The sequence below is a fragment of the Chelonoidis abingdonii genome, chromosome 6 (assembly GCF_003597395.2).
Source record: "Chelonoidis abingdonii isolate Lonesome George chromosome 6, CheloAbing_2.0, whole genome shotgun sequence".
In the NCBI taxonomy this organism is placed as follows: Eukaryota; Metazoa; Chordata; order Testudines; family Testudinidae; genus Chelonoidis; species Chelonoidis abingdonii.
This window is the reverse complement of record NC_133774.1, coordinates 94,912,866-94,940,257: the sequence shown is the minus strand read 5'-3', so window position 1 is coordinate 94,940,257 and position 27,392 is coordinate 94,912,866. Positions and strand designations below refer to the sequence as shown.

The following is a 27,392-nucleotide window of genomic DNA, read 5'->3' as shown; positions in this document are numbered from 1 at the left end:
AACTGCAGAATCAGGCACTTTGCCTTGCACAATAGAGCACAAAATCACATCAGCAAAAAGTTATTACATGATAGATAGATACTCTATTTTGATTCTCACTGCAACATCTCTCTGGTCTACGTTACAAAGAAAAGGGAGGGGCAAGGAGCTTTGAGGATGGATTATGAAAAGTTGTGTGGAAGAATCAGTGTGGCCTCAGAATGACATGGGGAGTACAGTAGTTTATTCCAGGGCATCTTCATTGCCACAAATACATTTTCCCTGCTATTTAAAATCTGTGTAACATCAAGAACATATTTCAGTGTACAATCTTGGATAGCTAGCAACTTAAGACACCAAAATAATGTCATTTAGTGTGTAGGGGGAGGTTAAAATGAGGATTAGAGGCAGTCAGGCAAGATATATTAAATGAATCTATGACTAACAGGGTGTGACAGCAAAGGGTTTCATTCTTTTCAACAGAATAGTTCCCCAGGGCTGGAACTATTACTCCACTGTGCCTTTATCACCTTGGAATTTTTATGGTTATTTTTGATGAATTCACATTTTTTGTAAAGGCTTTTTTGACATTAAGCCAATTTTCATTTTTAATTAAAGTCATAAATAATCTTAATTCTGCCTTAAAAGGTTTATTGTTTCTTACTTTTTATTATTATTATTATTACTGCCAGGAAATATTTCAAATACCAAAGCATGATGTGAGTTAGCAATTATAAGTTCTCAAAGGTCCAGTAACTACGCTGTACCTTGTAAATAATATACACTGCAACCTCAGTGCATGTTTTTAAACATTTGGCTTGATTGATGCCACATTTCTTCCTTTGTTTTTTTGCTGAGTTGACTTATTTCCACTTCCATATATTAACCCATCTCAGATAAATAAATCCTTATCAAATGGATTGGATGAAAAACTAAACAACTTTCAGTGTAATTCTAAAAAAAATGACCATGTGCGGAGTTAAAAGGGCCAGCTTTAAACTGTTCTAACAGAAGAATGGAAAATGAACAAAAACATATGGGAAATGTCATCCTAAGAATAGTACCCCTCATACTCCTGCAATTTGATACAATTATGTACAGAGCACACCATATTATTTTACATTCAATTATGTAATGTTACCTAAGAATTTAATACCCTCTGTTCAGATACATTATCCAAGTTTTATTTAATGTGTCATAGGTAAATATGACAGAACGTTCAGCCATGACCACTGCTTGCCTCACATGCCGACACAAGGCAGTAAGTGGGGGGCATATAATACTCCTTTGCTCCTCTCCACGGGCTATGTGCCCTATGGTTCACAGTGCAGCCAGGAGACCAGTTTGCACAGGACCACCACCAGCCCTCCTCCACGCATGGGCAAGGAGAGGGCAGACAGGGCTGGGTCAAGGTGCCAGCTAGCACAGTAATGACCACTAGGAGATTACTTTTCCACTGACACAAGGGGGAATTAGAAAGTAAATTATAATTCCCAACAATTAAAATTCATTCCCTGGTCTCTGGGAGCAGCACAGATACATGCTCAGGGCAAACAGTTAAATCACAATCTAGCCCTACATTTTGCAGTTTGTAAGACTATGCTTTAGTATTTCAGACACTGTCTAAACAAAAATTGTTACCATTCAAATCAAGGGCAATCATGCTGTCACCCACGTTAAATATAGTCCCTTCTGTAGGGGTTATGACTCTAGGGTTTCAACCCTCTCTATATTATTCTAAGACCATGTCTACACTTACGGGGATCAATGCTGCTGCAATTGATGCAGCGGGGTTAGATTTACAGGGTCTAGTAAAGATCCTGTAAATCGACCGCAGAGCACTCTCTGGTTGACTCCAGTACTCCACTGGAACAAGAGGAGTAAGGTAAGTTGACAAGAGAGAGTCTCCTGTCGACACAGTGCAGTGTAGACACTGCAGTAAATCAAGCAAAGCTATGTTGACTCCAGCTATGTTATTCATGTAGCTGGAGTAGCGTAACTTACCCCGGTAGTGCAGACAAGGCCATCTTCATCCTCATCAGTTTTTTAAATGAAAGCATTGCACTTATCCTCATTGGTCTAAAACAGTATAATATGGTTTATAGTAAAAATGGGCTTGAGATGTGGGGAAAAAATCACATCATGTCCTCGGCTAACTGTTTTTCCCATGGGACTGAGAAACCTGAGACTCAGCATTGTGGAATAGCTTGATGTTTGAAAATGGCTGGGATGTATGAAAATATAATTAATGTTTCTATACAGGTCAGTTTGACCTACCATCCATCAATCCTCAACATACATCTATTTATCTCAGATTGGCAGCGTAAACTGGATGTTGCATCACAATATACTTATGTGGTGAAAGAATTTTACAAATAAATCTCCCTTCTCAAAATTATTTTTCCATATACTGAGTTACATATATTCGTTATGATTAATCATTATACCAACAGATGATAATCTCTGCTGGACTTCTAGTAAAACAATCAGCTTTGTTGAGTCAAAACTGAAAGTATCATCTATGCACACACTGGATTTACCACTTATTCATGGATGGTTTCATTAATTAAGCAGTCCCAGACCAGGGCTTTACAGTTTCACAAGTGCTGGTACTTAAGATGTCTCAATACTTTTAGTGTACAACATTACCTTCACCATATAATTCCTATGCAGAACAATCCTCTGGGAAAGTTACCTTTTTCCTGGTCTGTTGGTCTTTGGAAGAATGTGCCTTTACATGCTTTCTCAGGGAGCTTGGGTCTGTGTATCGCTTAGTACATCCTGGAATCTGACATGCATAAGGTTTCTAAAACAAAAACAAACCAAAAAAGCACACAGAAAAATCGGTTAAACCACAGATTATTTTAACTGGGGAAAATCCATTTGAGGTCTTGCTATTGATTGGCTACACAGAGTAGTACCACAGGTAGAATGCCCAGTAGTTTAATGGCATGGTATATGAGGAAAGAAAGGAAGGTTTGCAAGCAAGAGAAAGTAAATGAATCTTTAAATGCCTATTTTAAATTTTACCATGCCATATTTCCTTTAACCTCATTCTTTTTATCATTATGAATGAGTATCTCCAGTAGTACTTACAATTATGTCACCCTCACAGCAATCTTTGACTTAGTCAGAAATTACATTCTTTAGTAAGTCAGGTAAAGAAACTGCAGTAAAGTCCTGGACAGACTGCTTAAGAGTTATAGAGGAAACCTGCTTCAGAAAGACAGAGAATAAGAGAAAAGTTAGTCTACTACATGACAAAGAGAGGAAACAACAACAAAGCAACCTTTAAACACTATAGTTCTAAAACACTGAAGGCAATAAAAAGGAATATGCAAAGAATATGTATTTTTATGTAAAGGACAGGACAATTTTTTTCATCTCTTAATTGCCAATCACAAATATACAATATTGCCAACATATACAATCATGGAATGTCCATGTAAGTTGTTTTTAGATTCACTAAAAGTCACATCTACTTGCTCTAACTTGCCTGTTCTCTGACACCCCTTGAGGTATTTCCAGAATTGTAGTTGCACTACAATATGGAATGTCTATAATATGTAAATATTAGAATTGGTGCAACTATTATTGCAAACAATTACTTGATATATTTAACTCTTTACTTTGTTCACAGAATATACGCAAACAGATCACATTTTTTATGAAATTGTGAACTGTCTGTATTGAACATTCTGTTCACTGTTCATTATTTGAAATTTGCTATTTAAGTTGTGCGACTGGTCAGCTAAGTCACGTGCTATTATTTCTGTTTCCTGATGGTATGCCCTTTATAAACTATGTCTGCTTCTGCTTAAAACTAAATTTTATTTTGCTGTAAAACAAATGTTGTTTATTAAATAAATCTTGGCTAAAACCCCATAATTCACAAACAATATTTTGATTGCATAACATTTTATTTTATTTTTTGCTAATAGAGTTTTGCCCTTAACTTCTTGATGTGTACTCTCAATCTTAATTTTGTCTTAGTAAAACTTTTATCCAGTGATAACTATATGTTATTATTGATGTTTGTGATTATTGGAGTCTTGAGGATTGTGGAGGAGGAGGGAAATTTACTCCCTCAACCATGGGCAGGTTGTGCGGCTGCAGCTTAGCTCCTTCTAACTACCTATCTGGCTTATATAGGCATATTTATCACTTTAAGGTGACACATTTATTCTGTTTATGATCTTGAAGCACTATGTTTTAGATATTTTTTGTCTAAGGAGGATTTTAACTGGCTTTGGGAAATTACAGACTCTTTGCAGTGAAAAAAAATCCATTTCTGCTGAGAAGAATGGTTCCCTCCCACAGAAAGCATTTCAGAGTAAAAGCTACTTTAAAACGGATCTCTCCAGCCATTCTCCCTCGTGCAACTATTGAGCTGATGCAGGAAGGCCTAAAACTGTCCGTTCACTAAATGAGAAACTTTTTTGTTTTGTGGTTTTGTAAAATTGAATCTAGCTGAATGTTCTGCTTTCTGGTAATGTTCTCAGCAGCCTCTCATTGCACGTTCATTATATGTTGTGACATGGAATAACTTCTTATCTACAGAACCTGCAATACAACATAATGAATACCTGTGTCTTAAAATAGAGCAGAACTTGATAGTAACCATTAAGGGCCAGTTTCAAAACCCAGTGGAGCCAATGGAAAGATTCCTGTTGACTATACTAGGCTTTGAATCAGGCCCTAAGTCAACTGTTTTTAACATACCATTTTTTAAAAAGTAGCATGCCACATTTGCATTGATCACTAATCTACTAGTAATAAGAGTTAAGAGCCCAAATAAAGCTCGCCTCGCCCAAGTGAACAGTCCTGCTGAAGTTAATGAAGTAGTGTGACTAAAACAGACAGGTCTTTGCCCTTAATGTATTCTGTATTTTGGGATATATTCTTGTGGATGATACATTTTGATTTTCCAGAATCTTGCTCCTATCTGAATGGGTTTTCTTATGCACTGTGGTATCTTTGTAGGCAAAGGCTAATACGTTCATCATCAGACCATTTTGTTATGGCCCAGGCATTTATGCCTTAATTCCAAATTCAAATTGTACAGACTGGAGATAGCCCTGATTCAAAACTTCACACCTGGAAATCTCCAAACTTCAGAATCAAACCTGGATCCAAATTCCACAGTGGTCCATTATCCTGTTTCCAAACACTCCAGAATTTTGTGGTATTCAAAATCTGGATCCAAATCTGAATTTTGTAACCTTGGCCCATCTCCACTACATACCTTTATATACCTCAGTCAGTAACCAGAGCCTTCTCAGAACATATAGGCAGGGCCGACTCCAGGCACCAGCTAAGGAAGCAGTCCATACAAAAGGGTGGCACTCCATCCACTATTGAGACAGCACGTCCGGGTCTTTGGTGGCAATTTGGTGGCAGGTCCATCAGTCCCTCTCTTCCTCTTTGAGCTGCCATTGAAGTGCCACCGAAAAGGAAGAGAGGGTGTGAAGGAGCTGCTGCCGAACTGCCATAGAAGAATGGAGCTGCGCAATTGAGCTGCCACTGAAGTGCTGCTGATCGCCTTTTTTCCCCCTCCCCGATGCTTGAGGTGGCAGAAAACCTGGAGCTGACCCTGCATGTAGGCCAGCACCAGACTGTGTTTCTGTCACAGTCAGTCCCAGTGTTATTACAAGCAAAGGAAATGGGGAAAACTGAACACAACTTGTTAACTCTCCTGACTGAGACTATGTCAGGGATGGCCAAATTTACTGACCCTTTGAGCCACATAGAATTGCAAGGGACCTCAGAAGGTCATCTAGTCCAAACCCCTGCTCAAAGCAGGACCAATCCCCAGACAGATTTTTACTCCAGTTCCCTAAATGGCCCCCTCAAGGATTGAACTCACAACCCTGGGTTAGGCAGGCTAATGCTCAAACCACTGAGCTATCCCTCCCCCCTGACAATATTCAGAAGGTTGAGACCCAGAGCACACCTGCGAGGGGCCAGGGCTTGGGACTTCAGCCCTATTCCTGCCAAGCACCAGCAGATGCGCCCCACAGGGCTGAAGCCCCAAGACTCTCCTTCCCACTGGGCAGAAGCTCCTCCCTCCCTCCCCCCACTGAGTGTGGTAGGCAGAGAATGGAGAGAGAGTGCGGGGGGGTTGCAAGCTGCACTTTAATAGTAAAAGAGCTGCATGTTGCTCACAAGCCACAGTTTGGCCACCCCTGCACTATGTCATCTCTGCCACAGCTCAAATTCTATTAACTGACATCTCTTCCTATCCTCCCATCTCCAATTATATACAGTATTTGATGCAATCAGCTAAGAGAAAAAGGATTTAACAGGTTAACAAGAAATCAAATTTGAGTTCTTTTATTTCTTACAGTGTCCAAGTGTGTCCTCTGATGCTTGGCTCGATCGCTGGAGTTACTGAATGCTTTCTGACAGCCCGGATGCTGACAAAGGTAGGGCTTTTCTCCTGTGTGGCTTCGTAAATGAATCTTGAGATTTTCTAGTCTGGAAAAGGCCTTCTTGCAGCTCTCAAACTGTATAAAGACAAGTTGTTTTTTTTTAAAAAAAGAAGCCACATTTGAATGCCTTCATCTTTTAAAATCCAAGTGTAATTTTTACTTTGTAATTTAAAAATATTCAGTCACTAAATTAAGCATTTGTCTCAAAATGTACCGAGAGGGATTTCCCAAAGCACTCAGCACTGACCTACCTTCTTCCACTGAAGTCAATGGAATTTTTTCCATAGACTTCAATGGGAACAGAGTAAGGCCAACACTAAGCACTTCTGAAAATCCTCTCCCACTGTTTTGTTTTTTCTCGTAGAGATGGGTCTGAACCAAACTTCCGAGCTGAACACCCTCAAATTTTGAGAGAGTTCATGTCTATCCTTCACAGCTCTGGCCATTTCATTTCTGCTTACATTAGTGACTAAGATGAGTCTTTACCTCTATTTAGACAATATAGCTCTGGGAAACAGAGGTGGAATTTCTCTCTTATAACTTGTCTACATGGCATGGCAGTGTGACTAAAGAGGTGTAATTTCTAATGTACACCAGCATGTTGTGCACTAACTGGACCGTGAATACCCCGCTGATGTGAACTAAAAGTTTCCTAGTGTTCATTAACATAGTACTGTTTGTTAGTAGGCCAGTTAGTGCACAACATATTGATGTGCTTTAGAAATCACACCCTTCTAGCACCCACTGCTATGCCGACAAGCCCTTAGGTACTTATATTACTCCTATGACTACTGTATCTGAGCAACTCACAATCTTGTAATGTATCTATTTTCATATCACACTGTGAAGTCAGAAACCACAATTATTCCCATTTTGCAGCTGGGGAACTGAGGCACAGACAGTGAAAGTGATTAACATAAGAATGCCTGTACTGGGTCAGACCAAAGAAAGATTTGCTCAGGGTCACAAAGGAAGCACAGCAGGGAGTAAACCTCAGCTGCCCTCATTCTAGGTTAGCACCCTGATCACTGGACCATCTTTCCTCACAGTTTTGTTCCAGCTTGCATAATAGAACTGAATAACCAAAAAAACCTTTCCAAAACAAAAACTCATACAACCCACACCTTGGGAAACCCTAACCTCCACTGCCTTGCTAGTGTTCTTGTATTAAAAAAACAAAATCTAAGCTATAATCAGCATGCAAATATTATATAACCTTTCTATTACAGGTTTTTGTATAAGGTACTAAAAATAAAGAGTTCATCATTAGACTCCATCAAAACAGGATTTAATGTATATGGGTAACAAAGAATAGAATACTGTTCCTTTCCCTAATGAGCTACTTAATCTACTCAAAACAGAAGTGCATCTCCTGAGTGCTAACACCAGTTCTTTCCTGATCAGGCTTCCAAAGCATCTCTAATGTTAGGGAAACTAAAAACAAGGATTTCTGTGACATCAGGCATTTTTTATATATGTATTTCATTTCAATTAGACTCCATCAGTCAAGAGCAATTAATGCAATTAATCATAGCTGCTGTGTGTTTCATTGCACCGTATTAGAAGCTGTCTCCCGAATTACATGCTAGTTTGCTGTTCTTGTACATTTGCAAAGATAAAAATGCACTACCATAAATGTCAAGCATGTATAATACTGCAGATATAATGAACTATTTCTAGAGTTCCTCTTACTAATTTATTTCACCTAGTCTATGAGCAATAACAAGAATAGGGGCAACTTTTAACTTACTCTGGAGTTCCATAAATAACATTTGTTCTATTTTATTTACTGTATGAATGCTTGCAAAAGTAGAGATAGATGAAACATCAAAATGACTGATCATAATTTGCATTGGTTTGTAATTAATTAGAACTAAAGTGAGAAAAATAGGAATCTCAACTTTTAATTCTTGGAATAATGAGTAAAGGATCAGATAAAATTCCACAGAATGAAGAAGCGTATGGAAAGGATGGAGAATGAGGTGAATCTCTGGGCCTTGCTTCACAATTTTTTTTTTAAACTGTAGGAAAGAAAAAATGGACTACACATTGCCCAGGCAAATTTAGGAGATGGGACAAGATATACAACTCTGATTTTTAAATGCTACAGTATAAGAAGAGGCATACTCATTAGGGATGAGTGAGCCAACCCAAACCTTCACCTTAAACTCAAACATAATGTAATTTTTTTTCAGATTCTTTCCAAACCATGCAGTTTTCATTTTCACCCATGCCTTTGCTTCCTTGATTTACAGAATCAGAGATGCTAGTGATGAAATACTGAATGGGAGGCTTTATTCAATGGTATTTGTGGCCAAGTTCAAACACAAAGTGGGATGTATTTGAAGTCTCAGAAAAACAAGTTTTTGCAACACTTCTAACCCAACTCTGACAACCCAATGGTTCTGAACATTTGGAGGGGGGGAGCAGCAGGTTATCTAGATCTTGGGGTTCTTATCTAAACTGAACCTCCAAAGCTTTTGAGGCTCTCCAGTCACAAACCATCATCCAGAAATTCAGCTGTGCTTGTAGAGGCAGGGGAGGGAAGCAAAAATATTGATTGTTCTTTGTCAATGAAATCTTGAGGGAAGAGTCAAAACAGAAGTCACAAATGTAAAACATAGTGTTTCCCTAGAGTACTTCATCACTCTGATACATTTTAAGATTGCCTGATTTCTCATGAGTCTATCATGTACCATGGAATTTCCCTTATATTTATTCCAACCACTGTAACAAAATTTTGTGAGAAAAACAGATGAAAAAGGAAAACATAAGGATGACAGGATTGGTATGAAAAAATAGCTAGTATTTTGGAAAAAAAAAATCACTCAAGAACAGGTAGGTGGTAGCATTAGCGAAAATCACAGACAGTAGAAATTATATTATTTTGGCAAGTCACTAATGGTTCCAAGAGGAAAGTTTAGAACAGAACAAATTTCCATTCAAATGACATGAATTAAACTGTATATAGCTCTAGCATAAACTCCATTTTCTCAAGTATCTTTCAATCTTATAGGGTGAAATTCACTACACTACAGAGATTCCAAAGAAGACCCTCTGTACTGCATCAGCCCTGTGTTAATTACTTAGGCCTCGATCCTGCAGATAATTAAGTAAAATTAAGCATGTGCGCAAGTGTCTATAGGATTGGGGAATTAACACAGAGTTTATATCAGATTATGTGGTTAATTGAGAAGTGGGGTGAATTTCACCCTAAAAGATATAGACATTAACATCTTTAAGAACTCTGCATTGTTGAGTAGAACTTGAAAATAATGAAAATATATTGCAGCTTTTTTCCTTCATAGTACCTTAATTCATGCATCTGACATTCACCACTCTAGATACTGTGAATTCTTCTTTATCTTTTACTAGGTAATTGAGCCTGAAATCTTGAAAAGTCCTTTTTCAGACAATACAGTATAAATGTTAATGCTGAAAAAAAAATTCTGAAATTTAGGGAATCTCTCATGCTTTAAAAGACAAAAAGCTTTGAGAAGGATATTCTTTTGAACTATATATAATATGGACTATTCTTTGCTAATAGGATTTCTGTTAAATTATTCCACAGAAGCCATGATTAGCTGAAGGAACAAAAAGTCAAGTAGACTGTAGTTGTATTTTCAAATGGAAATCTTCATAGTTTCCGAGTTATTAAGTATGGTTGTGGAAGAGGATGTAACACCTTTGCCGCAATTAATCAGTTTAGTAGGTGCCATGCATTTGACATTCTAAAACTGAATAACACTCCCAAACATAATCCTGATTCTGCCAGACTTTCTGGAAGTATTAAAGTTTTGTGGAATTAATAAAAAAGCCCTTTGTAATGTTTTCCTAATCTGCAATAAAAGAATCATAGTTACTGTATTTTTCTTTTTACTGTTCCATGCAAATTGAAACCATTAACCAGCTCATAAAGACAATTTCCTGGCTCACCGTGCTTCTTAATGTTGACCTAGAGTTTTCTTTAAAACAAATTCATTGGACTGTCCATTTATTTATATATGCAATTGTTCTGTTTCTCTTTACACAGACGTATATTAGTTATCAAAATTAGAAGTTTATAAACACGGGTAGAGCATATTAGTAAAACATTAAATGGATTGTGGCTTCTTTATGACATCTACACTGATTTCATAAGAAATTTACATACCCACATATAGAGGCCCCATCCCCTCTATTTACCCGTATGTGTGTATGCATACAGAAAAACAACGTTTAAAAAAACATTAAATTTACAAAGGGAAGCACTCAGAAATCAGGTCCCTATGTAACCTTAACTCTTCCCCCTGTGCATATGCATTATAACGTTGGGCTTGATTCTCAGTTACACTCAGACCCATTTACACTAATCCAACAGTGTAAAGGGGGCTTAAAATGAGTGTAAGTGTAATTTATGCTCCCTTTGGTATTCCTTTACCCTGCTACAAAAGTGCATAAAGTCCTCTGTGTATTTAGGAATCAGATCAATAGTCGTTAACTTATTTGATCAAATACTACTTTCCATAGGAGCCAACTCCTTCTTTTAAGATTCGTGTGTGCAAGTTATCCAGTCCTGCTGATTTAAAAATGTTTTATATCCTGCCTAAGAAACGTAAATAGAAATAGAAAACATCAGTGAAAACAACAGCTTTTCTCTTTTTCCCATTCCAGACTATAGGAAAAATAGCTTGGTTAGTCTGGCTTCATATAGATGTTGAATGATATGAGGGAGAGGAGTGAGTCTTGTGAGACTCTGAAAATGAGGGCTTTGGACATGGAAGAACAGAGGCTCATGGAATGTGGTTGGTCTGAGAGGAAGAACCTGAGACACTTTCCTTTCATCTCATCAGCCTCTTGGAGGCAGAGCAAGATTCTCTGGTGATAACATGCACCAAAGGCTGCAGCAGTGAGGTCCAGCAGGATAGGTGTGGAAATATTTTGCTGCCAGTGGACAAGAGGAGATCATCCACCAAAGGAACACGCACTGTCTTTATACCTTGTGCTGGCTTGAAGCTGGCCTGAGAATACAGGCAAAAGCAAGATGTCCCCTGGAATCTGTTTTTGCTTGGTTCTTGTTTAGCTTGCTTTGAAAAGGACAGGAGACTTGTATACTAGCAGGGCCGGCTTTAGGAAGTGCAGGGCCCAATTTGAACAGTTTCAATGGGACCCCGGCAGGGATGACTTAAAAAAAAAACAAAAACCCCACATGTAAAAAAACACGTAGGGCTTGTACTCACCGGGTAGTGCTCCGAGTCTTCGGTGGTACTTTGGCGGCAGGTCCTTCACTTTCTCCAGGTCTTCGGCAGCACTGAAGGACCTGCCGCCGAAGTGCCGCTGAAGACCCAGAGCTCTGCCAGGTGAATAAAAATTAAAAAGGCACCTCTAACCAGGGAAAGGATTCTTACTGGGCGCGGGGCCCCCTTAGGCGCGGGGCCCAATTCGGGGGAATTGGTGGAATAGGCCTAAAGCCTGCCCTGCATACTAGGCAATAATTTGTTCTTAGACTCACTACAGACATGGAAGTCTTTTGTAGATGTTTCCAGTGTAGATTTTTGGCCAAGTTATAAACATCTGAGAAAGGCTTGAGATTGCAAATACAGTGCTCTCCGGGTAAGGACCCCACTTACAAAAATTCGCACTTACGGAAAAAGTTCCATAAGCCAGAAATAGGATTTTTGCATAACATATCGATATACGTTTCCAACTTATGCAAAATTCGAGTTATGTAAGGCTTTCCAGAACAGAACGACTGCATAAGTCGGGGGGCGTCCATATAGGCACTGCGATAATACACACACACACAGGAAGATATGGGTACATATAATATAGAGGCATATAAAAAAGGGGATATACATATATGTATTTATAAACCCATAGTACCATACACATGAGGCTCTGAGATTGCCTTGGAATTGTCCCATGGTCACATTTTTTTTTAAAAGCTTCCTTTGTGGCAGATAAAGGAATAATTAATGAGTCCAACAGCCTTTTATATCAATCTGCCATTAGTATTTTAGGTAATACAATACACTGCCCAATTATGCTTTTCTGTGCAACTACTGAAGTGAGTGGCACGAAAGGAATGAAAGATTTCCCCTCCTCCACCTTTTTTAGAGTATGGAGGGAACAGATGTAGAAACTGCTCCTTAAATTGCTTTCAAACAATGGTGATGCATTTTAAACATTAATTAAAAGCCTTTTTAAAAGCATTTCCCTTCCCCCATAGCATTAGCAGAGTGCTACTCTATAAAAGGCATGAGGGCTTTTAAAAAATTGAGAGTAAGACCTCATATCAAAACCTTTTAAATAGCTTTTTATTCCCCCTGACTCTCTTGCCTGGCAATCCTGTGAGTGACACATAATTAGTGTCAGACATCACTCAAAACGCTGACATTAGGTACTCACCAACAAGGACACTGCATGCCACAGCTGAGGTTTGAAAGGCTGGGTTCATTTTATATAAAATGTGTGGTATGATTTTAACCTTTAGAGTACATAAAAGGGGAAAATATAACACCCAAGGCTACATTTCATTGTCGGGGAAATATTTCTATCAGAGTGCAAGCACATTTTATGACATGGTACTTGTTTGGTTTTTTGTGTGCATAGTGCTTGTATACAACTATATTTTCAAACAGTGCATAGGTTGGGAGATTTCCTCCCTTTCAAGTTAGGCTCTCTGAAATCATAAAAAGCCATGGCTCCTGGAATTCATCAATTTCAGTAAACAACAGTGAGCTATGTGTACACTTACTGTAGATGACTACAGTTGGTGTTTGCCAAACAATTTACTAAGTTCCTGATCCAAAGCTTATTGAAGTCAATGGGCATTTTCTGTTGGCATCAAGGGGTTTTGGATCAGCCTTTGAAATGGCTGATAAATGCTGTTATCTCTGCTGCAGAAATAATCTGCACATTTCAGAAGAATTTGGAGACCCTGAATATGTGAGCATATATACAAAGAGAAAAAAGTTACAGACTACAGGAAAGCATGGAGTTAACCATAATTGGTATATTTCTATCTTTTCATGAACTCATACACTGTAATAATAGATATATTTAACACAGGTTTACATAGAAAACAAAGCTTTCTCTGAGTCAGAGACAATAAATGATGTAACACTATCAATGGAATAAATCAATCATATTTTAAGGGATTTTGTTGTACCCAATTTGTCGCTGCTGCAAACCATCTAGGGAGCTTTGCACCTGAGAAATAAAAGATTTTGTCTGTGAATAGACACAGGGTTAATAAATTATATCCTAATGTGATTTTAATTTTCAAATCTAAAATTCTTATGGCTAGACCCTGGACAGAAAGTTATATTCTGCTCTTACACCTGCACATCTGCAATGAAATCACAGCGAAGAACATGACACATTGTTTAGAATGTTTGAAATGTACTACTTTTGCTGGCAGAGTTACAGCTGAGTGCTTCCTTCCATGTTTCTCTTTGACAAATGCTCACTTTCTCCTGTGGATTGCCTCAGATGTTTCCAGCCATGTACTGATTGAATGTATCACTGATTGAAATACACCTTTAATAGTTCCTTTAAGTTTCATTGTGGTGTTAACAATTCTGGAAGGAAAAACAGAAAAAGGGGAGCAAGGATCCACATCAATGGAAGAGCAGTACCTGTAGAGGGCTGTTCCCACACCACAGATTTCTCTTTGCATGAGAGCTCTCTCTACTGACAACCCTTTATACTTAGTATGTTTCCAATAAAAAAAAAGAAACATGCAATCGCAAATCTCTTCTTTCATATTTCAAATATTCCAGAGATCTTCATATTTCTCTCTTAATTATGGCACCCTCTTCCATATTCACACTTGAAGACAAGCACTGCACTTCCGGGACAACCCCAAGGATATAAAATATGCTCAACTGAAGCAAAGTACTGTATATCGGATGTTATTTATCCCACAAAATGTAGGTGTCACAGACTCATCCACCATGGAAATGGCTGTTGTTTTCATTCATTTTAATAAGCCTGGCCATTTCAGCCCTGGAAGACATTCCTGTTGTTGCAGAGCAAGTAAATATTATGAGAAGTTTCTTGGAAAGATTCTACTACTGAACACATCATCTGGTAATAATTCAAAAGACACATGGATTGGAAGCCAATAGAGGAAGAATGAACAACTTGGGAATTGGTTTATTGCTTCCTTATGTTTAGAGGGTGTCTCTAGTCTTTTTTGTTTGACACTCTCCTCTCACTCCCTCTTCCAGTAGTTTCCAACATGCTGTCCTTGGTATTGCTCACATGTAACGTTTGTCTCTAAAACCCTTTTTATAACAGAGGTTGTCCTGTGCATTCATACAGCTTCTCCTATCGAAAACCTTCTCCCTTTGATTAAATCTGTTCATGATTGGAGCTAATATTGCTGTCGCTAAGCTCTGGGGATGTCAGACAGAACTGGGAGCACTTCTTCCTGATAATAGATGGGATAAGAGAAGAGAAGAGTAAGATTCAAAGGAAAAGAAAAAGACATGATATAGGAAAGGAAAGGAGAAGTGAACATAACATTCACTCACTAACATCTAAAATGATTTACAAAACACATGCAGCCTGAATGCTTTCTAGCTTCCCAATAAAGAGTCATACGTATTAGAGATGTAACTAGGCAGTGTAGTTCAGAGCTGAATGTGGATCCAAAGTTAAGTTTTGGTTTGGTTCAATACAGTGCATCCAAAAGAGAGGATGGTTCAAGATTTCAAATCCAGATGGCTTTTCACAGAAGTTCAGGTGGAAATGGGGCTTGGACATGGTGGGGAACGTCTCTGTATTACAGTATTTTGACAAAGTCAGCCCCGTGAAGGGCTAGGTTCTGATCTCCATTACCCTGGTGTAAAACTAAAGTAACTCCACTGAAGTCAGTGAAGTTCTCCATATTTATACTAGAGTCACTATACTTTGTATTACACACACATACAAAACAACCTGTATTGAAAATACAAAAAAGAGATTTCCTGTAAATATTATTAAACTCGTTTGAAACTACAGCTTATTAAAATATAGGGCTCTGTTGTCGTAGATTTTAAAGCTAGAAGGGACCATTATGATTATCTAGTCTGACCTCCCGCATAACACAGGTCAAAGAACCTCACCCGGTAAACTCTGCATCAAGTCCATAACTTCAGCTTGAGCTTTGAAAGTCAAAGTCTGCCTCCTTCCTCAAAGGCAGATCACGGAGGCACTCTGTCTGCCTCAGTCATACATTGGTTAGTAGGACAAAGCATGTGTTTTTCCTCCCCTCTAGTCTGGTGCATCAATCCTGATGTCCAACAGCTAGTCAGTGGTGGGGAGAGCAGAACTATGGCTGTGGCTCCTCCATTGGTGGACTCTCACGTTGGTGGCACTGTTTTGACTCCCCAAACTACTCGGCACTGTGTATACCAAGGACTGAGACTGTGGCAGCCTTTTGCACAATTGCACAAGGTGTGTGTGTGAGGGAAAGGCTCTTTCCACACTCCACATGTTTATATAGAGGTAGCTGCAATCTGGTCCTACTCTATTAGTGAACTCTTGTTATGATTCACAGAGTCACTGTTTATTTTTCTTAAGGAAATAATTTTTTTTAAATTAAAAATAATCCATCATGGATCAAAGCCAAGAACAAAATGAAAGCAGTGAGTGCTCCTTTTGATCTCTCAAGAGCATAGTATTTGCTTAAAGAAAATATGCTGGAATAAAGTGAAACATGTCCATAAACACCAGCTTTGTGACCAGGAAATTCATGTACTTAAGAGAGTTAGCCTTAAAAAAATAGATGTATTTTTTATGGTTCCAATTTTTTTGACAGGCTGACACTGATTTTAATTAAAGGGTCTGGCTAAAGAGTTCTTATTAAAACAATTACATTAGGCACAGTATAATTGGCCATTTAGTTATGTACATTGATGTTAAACTTGAAATGCTTGAGATAGAAAAGCACAACATGCACAGAATGAGATATCAATATGAGAAAGAAATACGCTTGATGAAACTTTAATTTTTACTTAGAGATTCAAGGTTAGCTGGAAAAATCCACTAAATAATATACTGACATTAGGTGTGTTTCCTCATTTTAAAATAACTATTTCCACTTGCTGCTGTTGCACTGGCACTTTTTTCCCCTTCATGAACCTGAGAAGACAAAGGATGTTTCCTTACCTGAGCATAATTTTAATCTATACATATAAAGACATTTCTTTAAATACTAAAAGTTAAACTGTGGTTCTGCTCTGGATGGTAACTGCAATAATGGCCCCTTTTTACTGAACAAGTCTGCCTGTCTTGGAATATGCAGAAGCATATTTGCTGTTTTCAGTGACAAAAATAAGTTTCACATTCTCCCTTACGCACAGGGGCGGCTCCAGCCCCCCGTACGCCAAGTACGTGCTTGGGGTGGCATGCCGTGGGAAGCGCTCTGCCGGTTGCCGGGAGGGCGGCAGGCAGGGTGCCTTCGGTGGCATGCCTGTGGAGGGTCCTCTGGTCCCGCGGCTCCGGTGGACCTCGCGCAGGCGTGCCTGCGGAGGGTCCACCACAGCCGTGGCTCCACTGAAGCCACAGGACCAGCGGACCCTCCGCAGGCATGCCGCAGGACCAACAGACCCTCCACAGCCGCAGGACCAGCGACTGGCAGAGCGCCCCCCCGCGGCATGATGCCATGCTTGGGGAGGCGAAATGTCTAGAGCCGCCCCTGCTTATGCAGGAATAATCTCAGTAAAACAGGAAAGCTTGCAAGTTTCAAATAATGGAATTTCTTTGGAATTCTTCCATCAGGAGGAACTGATAAAGTAGTTAGTAATTCACCCTCTTCTCCCATGGTTCTCTTATAATCCACAAAGACCATAACATTGAAATGAATGCTTTCATTATCTTATGCATGCGAATAGAGCCAATGAAGGTTAAAAAATGTGACGAATCCCTTATGGATAATAATTCTTTGTATTTCTTCATCACCTTCCCATCTGAAGCTCATTATAATCTTTAGCCCAATGGTTTGGATGTAGGAGACCCCAGTGCAATTCCTGCTTCTGCCTGGTGTGGAGCAGGGATTTGAAAAAGGATCTCCCATCTCTCAGGTGACTGCCCTAATGACTGGATTATAGGATATTCAAAGGTGAGTCTGTCTCAAGTCTCTTCTATTGAAGCTGTTCCTCAGTGTATAAATAAATATACATTGAGCCAGAGAAAGTATCAGAGGGGTAGCCATGTTAGTCTGGATCTGTAAAAGCAGCAAAGAGTCCTGCGGCACCTTATAGACTAACAGACATATTGGAGCATGAGCTTTCACGGGTGAATACCCACTTCGTTGGATGCATGTAGTGGAAATTTCCAGGGGCAGGTATATAAATGCAAGCAAGAAGCAGGCTAGAGATAACGAGGTTAGTTCAAGCAGGGAGGATGAGACCCTCTTTTAGCAGTTGAGGTGTGAAAAACCAAGAGAGGAGAAACTGCTTTTGTAGTTGGCAAGCCATTCACAGTCTTTGTTTAATGCTGAGCTGATGGTGTCAAATTTGCAGATGAACTGAAGCTCAGCAGTTTCTCTTTGAAGTCTGGTCCTGAAGTTTTTTTGCTGCAGGATGGCTACCTTTAAATCTGAGTGAATCAAGTCGTTAGGCATAAAGCAGCTGCAGCATATTGGCCAGTTAATCTGCGTTACAGCTGTTGGCATCACCATGGTGGTGCAAAGTAGCCTGAAAGTACACCCTAGTTTCCTGCTCCCTCCAGTCTTCCACATTTCCCTGCACACCTCCCCACAAATTCCCCATACCTTTCAACCCACCAACATCCAAATGTATGACAAAGATCCAAAGTGAGGGGGACACAAAAAATTATTCATGTGGTAAACTTAAAATGCAGTGGGATTCCTTCCTCTTTGCAGGAGCGGCGCCAGGGTTTTTGGCACCCTAGGTGGCGGTCCTTCCGTGCTCCCAGTCTTCGGGGCACTTTGGCAGCGGGTCCTGGAGCAAGTGAAGGACCCGCTGCAGAATTGCCGCCGCCAACTCAGAGCATGGAAGGACCCACCGCTGCCAAATTGCCGCCAAGGTCGGCAAAATACCGCCCTCCCAAATCCTGGTGCCCTAGGTGACTGCCTAGGTCACCTAAATGGAAGCGTCGGCTCTGCCTCTTTGTGTAACCTCAGCTTCATGATTCTTTATTTCTGATGTAGGCAATGTTCAGTGATGAAAGTGAGGGGATGCCAAATTTGTATGGAACATAGGGAAATTTGGGGCTAAAATGAGTGCCGTCCCCCAAAACAAAATATACTTGAGATGTTTTTCCCATCTACCTATAACTCCTCCAGGCCCTGCACATACCTCTTTAGGTTCCTCTTTCTCCCCTTTCTGCTGGGTACTTCTGGTGCAACAGTTTTTAAAATAAAGTTTTAGGATTAATAGTCATTTCCCACTGTTATTCTTTATAAGTGAAAATTTCTTCTTTAAGTGATGCTGGCACATGAGTTCTCCTCCAGAGAAACACATCAAGAATTGCCCTATTCCAAAATGGCCATCATTGCTAGTTTTTCTCAGCAAGACTGAGGCTGCAAGCTGCCCTCATTTAAAGTATTCTTTTCAAAATGGCCACCACTTTCTGGTAATTCACACAAGTGAAAGTGAGTCCTGTAAAATCTTGGTACTCTGTGCCAGACCTTTTTGATCTCAGATGTTCACTTCTCAGATATTGGCTATCCAATCACAATTCACCTCTTACAATTTTTGTGTTAATACGGTGACCTATGAGACTGGGAATTTTAGAAGATAGTATGAGCAACCTCTAATGACCATGTGCAAAACAGGATTTTCACAGATATGAAATTCAGCCAAATGAGGGTGAACTTTAGCAGAAACAGTGAAAAACACTTTCCAGAAACCAACGCTATAATCCTAACAATTTTCAAATTCTTTATTCAGAGCACAGAAATACTAGATCTCTTCAAAGAACCAGTTGGGGGGAAAATTAACATTAGCCAAGCTGCCTGCTTTTCCCTATCCTCATCCCTGAAAATGACTGAATTGTTTTCACTGAGACATTAAAATAAAATCAAACCAAGGAAGACAGCAAGCATGAAGAATTTCAGACCGAATAGTTAAAGTTGGCAAAATTATAAGCAACTGAAAACAGTGGTTTATAATGCAAAGAGTTAGGTAACTTTAGCTCTGGTCCATATTGTTGCCAGCTCATACTATAATGAGTCTCTCATAACAGGGCCCAATTCTACATTTTTTGGTACATTAAACATTTCCAATGAAGTCAATGGGAATTTAGGATAAATAGGGAATGTCAATTCAGTCCCTTAATATATTTTGCTTTTTAGGTCAGAATCCATGATAATGATGGTGCCTCATCACAAAAGAACATTGCTTACTGAAGAAGACTGCAGTGCCTAGCAAGTGCTAATTGTGGGATGCTAGTTATTTATTAAAATATCATATCAGTATCTTGCCTCTAAGCTCTTATCTGTAACAACTTAATTAAATTAAGCAACCTAAGACTTGGTGTGAAGTACATTATGAGTTCTATATTAAATACAGTCTCAGCTTCATTCAGGTGTCTCTAGTTAAAAGGGAACCAAAGTGTGGTTCCAATGTGACCTAGCGTTTAAAATCCAAACACAGCCTCCTCCTACTCTAGACACAGCTACTTTTCTTGCTCTATTCTTCTTTTGCAATATGCAAGTGCTTTTCTTTTTCATTATTCTTTTATTATTCATTATGCTTATTCATCCTGTTAAGAGAAAATGAGAACAGAAAAGAACAGTCGGAGAAAACAAGGCAAAGGACTGTATTCTAGTAGGTGGGAGTCCATCACAATAACAAACAGGCTAAGGATGTTTCTTTTTTGCCTTATAAGTAATCCATATGCAAATTTCCTGCAACATTCAATATGCACTTCCCAGCTCAGGAAATGTTTTCTATTGTTTGCTGCTTAGCTCCTTCAGCTTTTTCCAATTAGGCCCTATTTGTTTAGAAAAAAAAGTCTAAAGAAAGGATTAAGCTGTGTATCTTATGGAGAAAGACCATATATTGGAAATTCTTTTAGAATCTAGAGTATGCATTCTTTATTCTTCTACCCTGCTGGTAAGTGTAATAAGAATAAAGGAGAAAAAAAGCTTTTTTGCTTCATTTGATTTGCTCAGCTGAAAACATGCTTTTGACTATCTGGAACTAAATCCAAAATTCATGACAATTCAGATAATAGTCCCACATGTTATAAGCCTCTGAGTAAAAAGCAGAGTTGTGAAAGCTTAAAAGAACCCACCTGGTGAGCAAACTCTCCAGACTTGTGAGTGCAAAGAAGAGGCCAGAATATGTGAGGACATGAAGCAGGACCTCTATTGTGGGAGAGTGGGAAGAGATTTTGGGTGCTGGTGTCAGCAGTTCTGCAGACGTGTATGGCCCTGGAAAGACAATAACTTTTAAAATACCCAACAAATCTGACTATCAGATACACATCTGTATGGTAAGAGGGACGATACAGGGAGGACAAGACACTCAGGGACAGGATTTGGGAGAGACATAGCCCCATTGACTACTGTACACTTTCTCTTTGTTGAATGATGAACTGAAATTTGATGGTCACACTGCCAGTTTGAAATTAAAATAAGGAACGTTTGCGTGAAAAAAGGGAGCCACTAAACAGTGCAACAAGAAGACACAGAGATGTTTTACTTTGTTTAAATGAAAAGTAAACTGACCTGGACGTACCAAATCAAAGCTCAAAGGGCTTGATTCTCTTCTCACACGGATGTACACAAGACCAGAATCAGGTCTACAGAGAGTTATGGTTGACAGCAAGAGGCACTCTAAAAAAGTCACTTTCCCAGTTTTTGATGGGGAGTTTGAGAAATCTAATCTGACCTGCAAAGGCAATATCTGAGCTCACAGAGGAGGAAACATACCACAACAGGAAAGAGAACTGCAATCATTTTTTTCTTGGAGTTCTTACACTAGGGGAACATGAGGGAAGGAACATGAGGTTTGGATGGTGGCTCAGGTTCTTACCAAAGAGTACATTTTCCTATGAGACTCCATTTAGTGGCACCATGAAGACAGCTGGATGCATTGGTTTTCAATAAGTGGCTTGTTTGGGTTATATTACCTTAGTCCCAGATCACGCACAACTTTGCAGCCTCCACAGATGCCATGCTACCAAAAACTCTCCTCCGCTTTGCTTGCCTACTGGGGTCCAAAGCAGTTGTAGAGGCACAACGGTTCTGGGTAAATGGCCTCAGGGACACACAGCTTGGGGTTGGCCCACTAGCTGTACTTGGGGGGATGGGGAGAGAGGGATGTGAACTCTGCCCTACAGTGAACTTATCAAGAAGGAGGAACTCACAAGGGGATACTCTGGCAAACCTCTTCCCATAGGAGAAGATGATCTGGCCTTTGTTTTACAGAAAATGTGTGGTTCTGTTTTGAATTAAGTATCTAAAAGAAAATTTCTTTCAGTCAGTTTGATAAATTCAAGTCACTTTAATGTTTTCAGTTCCAACTTACTGAGTGTCCAACTTTAAGCAAAAAACAAAATGCAAATCAAAAGCCACAAGATCAAAGATCTGCCAGCTACTGCAGGGTTGGCTATGAAAACATTTTAACCAAACAGCACTAGGTTTGAAAGCTCAATAGCTACCCCATAACTTTATTTGGCAGAAGTGTCGTGTGTGCAGTAGCCTGCAAATAAGTATGGAAGACTATGCCATTTTGACTAATTCAGCAAAAAAATTGTTCCCCTATGGAACCATTATTTACCATTTTCACAAAGACCGTTTACAGAGAGCCAAAGGAGGCTGAGGCAATATTTGACAGATCATCCACCCTTGCAGAACCCTAGTGTGATGCTTTCCAGCAAGAGAAAGTCTTGTCTGTGCCTCCTGTGGATCAGCTCCCTGACTCCACCAGCCACTGGGAACACAAGCACTGGCTTGCAGGCCTCGTACTCTCTGTATAGGTTAGCAACAGGAACACACCAACCCCCAAGACCTCTGAAGTGCTCAGCCCCTGCTTCCCTGGACAGTCAGAGAACTCTCAGAATCTCTACTCCCAACGGAATAGTGCACACCAGTTCACTAGAGTCACCTCAGGATCACCACTCTGCTTAACACATAGCACTTAGATATATGTATAGCAAAAACAAGAATATGTTTATTATCAAAGAACCACTCAGATGGTAGTAAGAATATAGGAAACAAATGCTTACATACAAAACAAAATCATACATATTTTCTAGAGACAAAACTTTACTCTCAAGACAGTCCCCTGTTTCCTACAGGACACCTTACCCCAAGTCCTTTTCCCTGCATTTTCAGCTGGGTTGGCTGAGATTGCCCTTTCATGAGATTAAGCCTACTGGTGGCTTGTCCTCACAGACTGAAGGATGCCAGGGTGTCTCTCTGCACTCTCAGATCTATGAGACCAGACCCCTAATGTTCACTTGAAAATAGGGTTTCTTCCCCACCCCTGCTGCCTACCACTTCTTGTTAATTTTCTTCTGAAGTCTCTGCAAGCTCTTCACTGGCATTTGACTCAGTATGCTAATAGACTTGCATTGTAAGACACACAATACACAATGATCCACCAGGGAAATAAATGTTTCCTACCTCCTGTCTGGAGAAGTTTGTCTCAGGATATGCTACCTCTGAGTCACCCACCTTTAACTACAAGGCCTAGAGAACATAATTTTCAGCATATACATCTAATTCCTCACATCTTTTTTGTGCTCACATCTCGTAATGATTATGATGACTGGTGTGCCACAGGCTTTCATTAGGGATCTTACGTGACAGTTTTTTGATGAACCCAGGGGATCTGTGTACTCCTATATACCCCTGTTCCCTCTGCCAATTGACAACAAGAGGTTTTGGGGTCACACCTAGCCATGCTTCATTAGAGCTAAGGGCTTTTTTTGGGGTACATCCTTATTTTTCACTTTAGCAACAAAATGCAAAACACAGACAATAATGAATTCCTACACCTAGCACTTAAGATTCTGTACCCATAGGTGCCTTGGAAATACCTAACACAGAGAGACGACTCAATATGAAAAGTACAAGCTGATCCTGTGTAAGCCATAGTGCAATGCAGACAGAGGTTTAAGAACATTGTGTCCTTCTACATAAGTTATTGGTGCTTCTGGGAAAAGTGGCACCATAATAGGTTTGCAAACCTAATTACTAATTGATATATTGGCATAAATATTCATGGCAATTAAAAATAAAAACAACCAGAATCACCTTCGTTTGCAGTGTAGGGCAAAGGTCACTTGCAGGTTTAAGCTTGTGTAAATGGTGGATTCTCTGTAACTTTAAGTCATTAGATCATGATTTAAAGACTTCAGTAACCCAACCAGAGATTAGTGATCTATTACAGGAGTGGGTGGGTGAGGTTCTGTGGCCTGCAATATGCAGGAGATAAGACTAGATGATCATGATGGCCCATTCCGGCCTTACAGTCTATGAGAATCCCTGCCCTAGAACTCGGATTCTGCAATGGATTTTTTAGAAGCTGCACCATGAGGAACTCATTGTCTGCTGATCAGCTGTTACATGAGGATAAGACCAGAAGCCTAAGCAGGATAAACAGTGACTCACATCCATGGGTGTGCCTGTTCTGAGCTAACAGCTGTTATGAACTTGTAACCACAGAAAACTCCCTCAGTGGGCTATGAAGGACTGTTCATTGGCCAGAGCCTTTGCTGGGGTTGGGGTGATCTCTGGTAAGCTTATTAGCATGACTGTAGGTTTTTATTGTTTTAATACGTTTCGTCTGCAATGCTTTTACCTTAATAATAAATGTACTTGCTTAAACGGAGCTGTGCAGTAATTTATAACTGAGGCAATTACACTGTTCATAGCCATCAAAGAGAAAGAAAGGGAGAGCAGGCTTGCTTAGACAGTCTGGCTTTGCTGGGGAATTCAGAGTAGGTAGGGAACTGCACAGCCTGGGAATACCTCCAATCAATGGGAGAGAAATGCAGATCTGTGCCCAAGAGAGGTGACAGCTAGGAAGCCAGAAGCCTGAAAGTGGATGCCTTGCTGAACCATGAAGGGGGAATACAGGTGCAGTTGCCCTGAACTATGACAAAGGAAACAAATTTATGTTGTTAGTATGGGAGTCACAAATCATGAACAGTCTAAGAATTTTGTTTATACCTTGTGAGACATACTGAAACTTTGAAAGAGTTTGTAGGCTTCATAGAAGGAGTAACATTTAGAAAAAGACTTAAAGAAGAGAGGATTGAGTCACAGGAGACTACATCAGGAAAGAGTTCTTGGCAAAGGATGCCAGATGGAACAAGGCACAGAGACATAAGTGGGAGGAGAAATGGAGCTGGTTGGGTAAAAAAAGGAAGAACGTCTGATAGAATATTGTCACTCAAGTAAGGTACTTGACAAATAATTTGTACTATAGATCCAACTCTATGACTGGTTGAGTATTATCCTTGGAACAAATAATATCCTGTATTACTAGATGAACCACATCTAGGAGACAAGGGAGAACAAAGGAAACAAGATCAGAGATGTAAACAGGGGTTAAGTTATGCAGGTCCTTGAAGGAGAGGAGAAGGTGCTTTAAATTGGTACAGATTGAATTAATGGATGGCTCAATAAGTGAACTGACTATAAAATGAGTCTCCAGTCTGTGAAGTTATGATTTTATTTTTATCCATATGGAACATTTTCCTCAGTGTATCTCCCATAAATTAGGTAACTGAATGTAGATCCACTGTGAATATTCGCAGCATTCAACAGTCCTTGAAATATATAATTTTCTTCTGTGGAGGAGTGTTCTGGGGAAGATCCAATGAGATGCAGAACTACTTTTACAGTTTGCAAGGCAGATTTGTGTGTCTATTAATTTACAATATATACTTAATTCTATTTTAATGATTCACACCTTTAAAATGAGACAAGGTGAGATTATAAAGATTCTACTGATATAATTACAAGAGCACCACACACATTCTAATTAAAGATGAATGGGGAAGAAGAAATGACTCTGAGTTTACGCATTTATGAAAGAGATCGGTATCTGGCCTGGTAGAATTGAGTGACAGAGTGAGAATGGTTCTATATCTATATTAACACATTCATTTCAGGGTATACTTATCTAATAGGCATTGGTCACTAATAGTAGTATACACAGAGGTGATCATCTCCGTATAAAAACTTCTATCTTACATATTAACTTCAACAAAGGTTGTGTGTGTATAAATGAGGGGAAAATCTGAAAGGTCGGTAGGTTTTGCGGGGGATGAGCACCCAAGAGTTTAGATCCTCACTTGAACTATCTCAGTCTCCTCAGTCCACTAAAACTGAGTTGGAATTCTTATGAAGCTGGGCTCCCTCATTAGATTTTCAGTACTTCTTACTTCCATTTGGGCTAGTGATGTTGCAAGAGCAATTTAACACCTTACACCTTCCCCTTTGCATGCCAGCTACTACTGGGGAGTGCAAAGAGCCACAATAATTAAATTAATTTCAAAAGATTTAACTGAATTTCAAGTGTCAAAAAAGATTCAGATTGGGTTCAATGGTTTTTTTTGGTGACACTGAAGGTCCATTCTTATTTTAGCTGAACAAGTTGATGACAGCACATTGTGCAATTCAGGAAGTTTTCAGAAAGGATGACCTCTTTTGTCCCACACAACAGCCTAGTTTGTTATCCAAAGCAAGAGTCTGACCCCACTGATGAGAAAGAGATCATCTGGAGCCTAGGAGGTACTATACCCATTACGGTGCTCCCTTAATATGGTGTATCCTGTGGAGCCAATCAACATGACTCATGTGACTGATGATAAGAAGCACCCATCTCTTCACCAATATTAGGACAATTTATAGCACTGTTTGTTTTTTTGTTTTTTTACCTTGAGACAACAACAATGCCTGGGCAGTGGACTTATGCTGCTACAATATTGCAGACAGTCTAATGGTCCAACAGATACTGTATGACACTGGACTAGGAGAACTCCTGGGTTCTATTCTCTCCTCTGCCATTGACCTGATGTGTGACCATAGCTGAGTCACTGAACTGCTCTGTGCCTCAGTTTCCCCAACTGTAAAACTAGGAGAATGTTTCTACATTTGTAAAGAACTCTGAGATCCATAGATGAAAAAAGATGCTGTAAGTGCTAAGTATTATTTATTTATAAATAATTTAATTTTAATTACATAGTTTGCAGGCTTAATAAACACCTTTAAAAGTCTGCTATGTAAGATTTTTTATATCGAGGAGGGAGGCAGAGATAAGAGGAAGAGACGGGGTCAGAATTAGGGTCTCCGCCTTTTAAGAAACTGTCCTAAAATGTTCCATGTCTGGTGTATGCTCATTCCAGGATCCTTAATCCAAAGTGCTAATGCATCACCTTTTTGTCCAATTAATTTTCTTTCTCTTTCCAAGCTTGCTTCTATATTCTGTAGTCTCAAATACATCTGCTATAACTGGCTGAGGTTAGGACTATTTTCAATATCTGTTATGTCACCATGATGCGTGCCATGTATAGACCAGGTATTAACACTATCAGGTAACTGCATACCAGCTGTTACTGTTTTACATACATGATCTCTATTATTTGACTCTAGTTGCTTTGTTATTTAGTCTGAAAACCTGGATAAAATCTGAAATATAAAAAGGCTTGCATATAAATGTCTGAAAACACACATGTGCACGCACACACACACACACACACTCTTTACCTGAAACACTCTAACTTACTACAGTCAGTGTAGTTCTAAAGGGCTCTTACAAAAGATTTCCCTTTGCTTTGTTCCTGAGTTTATAATATGAACATTGCTTGAAAGGCCCAATTGTTTCCTTCAATGTCCTGATGTCCCGCCAAACAAAATTGAATTGATTGAAATACAGCGTGTTGATGCTTTTGTAAGACTATAGGAGCTGATGGCAACCTTCCACCCCTTTTGCTGAATGGTGTAATTGGCCTGCCAGAGAGGATTTGGGATTTTTAACACATTCCCTGTTTGGCTGAGATAACCAATTATTCTGCCGTTGCTAT

The 27,392-nt window shown here is 39.5% G+C and overlaps 1 protein-coding gene across 1 annotated transcript in view; it reads right to left on the bottom strand.

Annotated features, from left to right (window-relative positions):
* The window catches only part of GLIS3 (GLIS family zinc finger 3), a 273,434-nt gene that overhangs the window by 84,412 nt on the left and 161,630 nt on the right, over positions 1 to 27,392 (bottom strand). Inside the window, exons 5-6 of the mRNA XM_032801814.2 lie at positions 6,324 to 6,485; positions 2,675 to 2,785 (exon numbers count right to left, since the gene is read on the bottom strand). Coding sequence (XP_032657705.1) covers positions 2,675 to 2,785; positions 6,324 to 6,485 — 273 coding nt within the window. The remainder of the gene's footprint in view (positions 1 to 2,674; positions 2,786 to 6,323; positions 6,486 to 27,392) is intronic.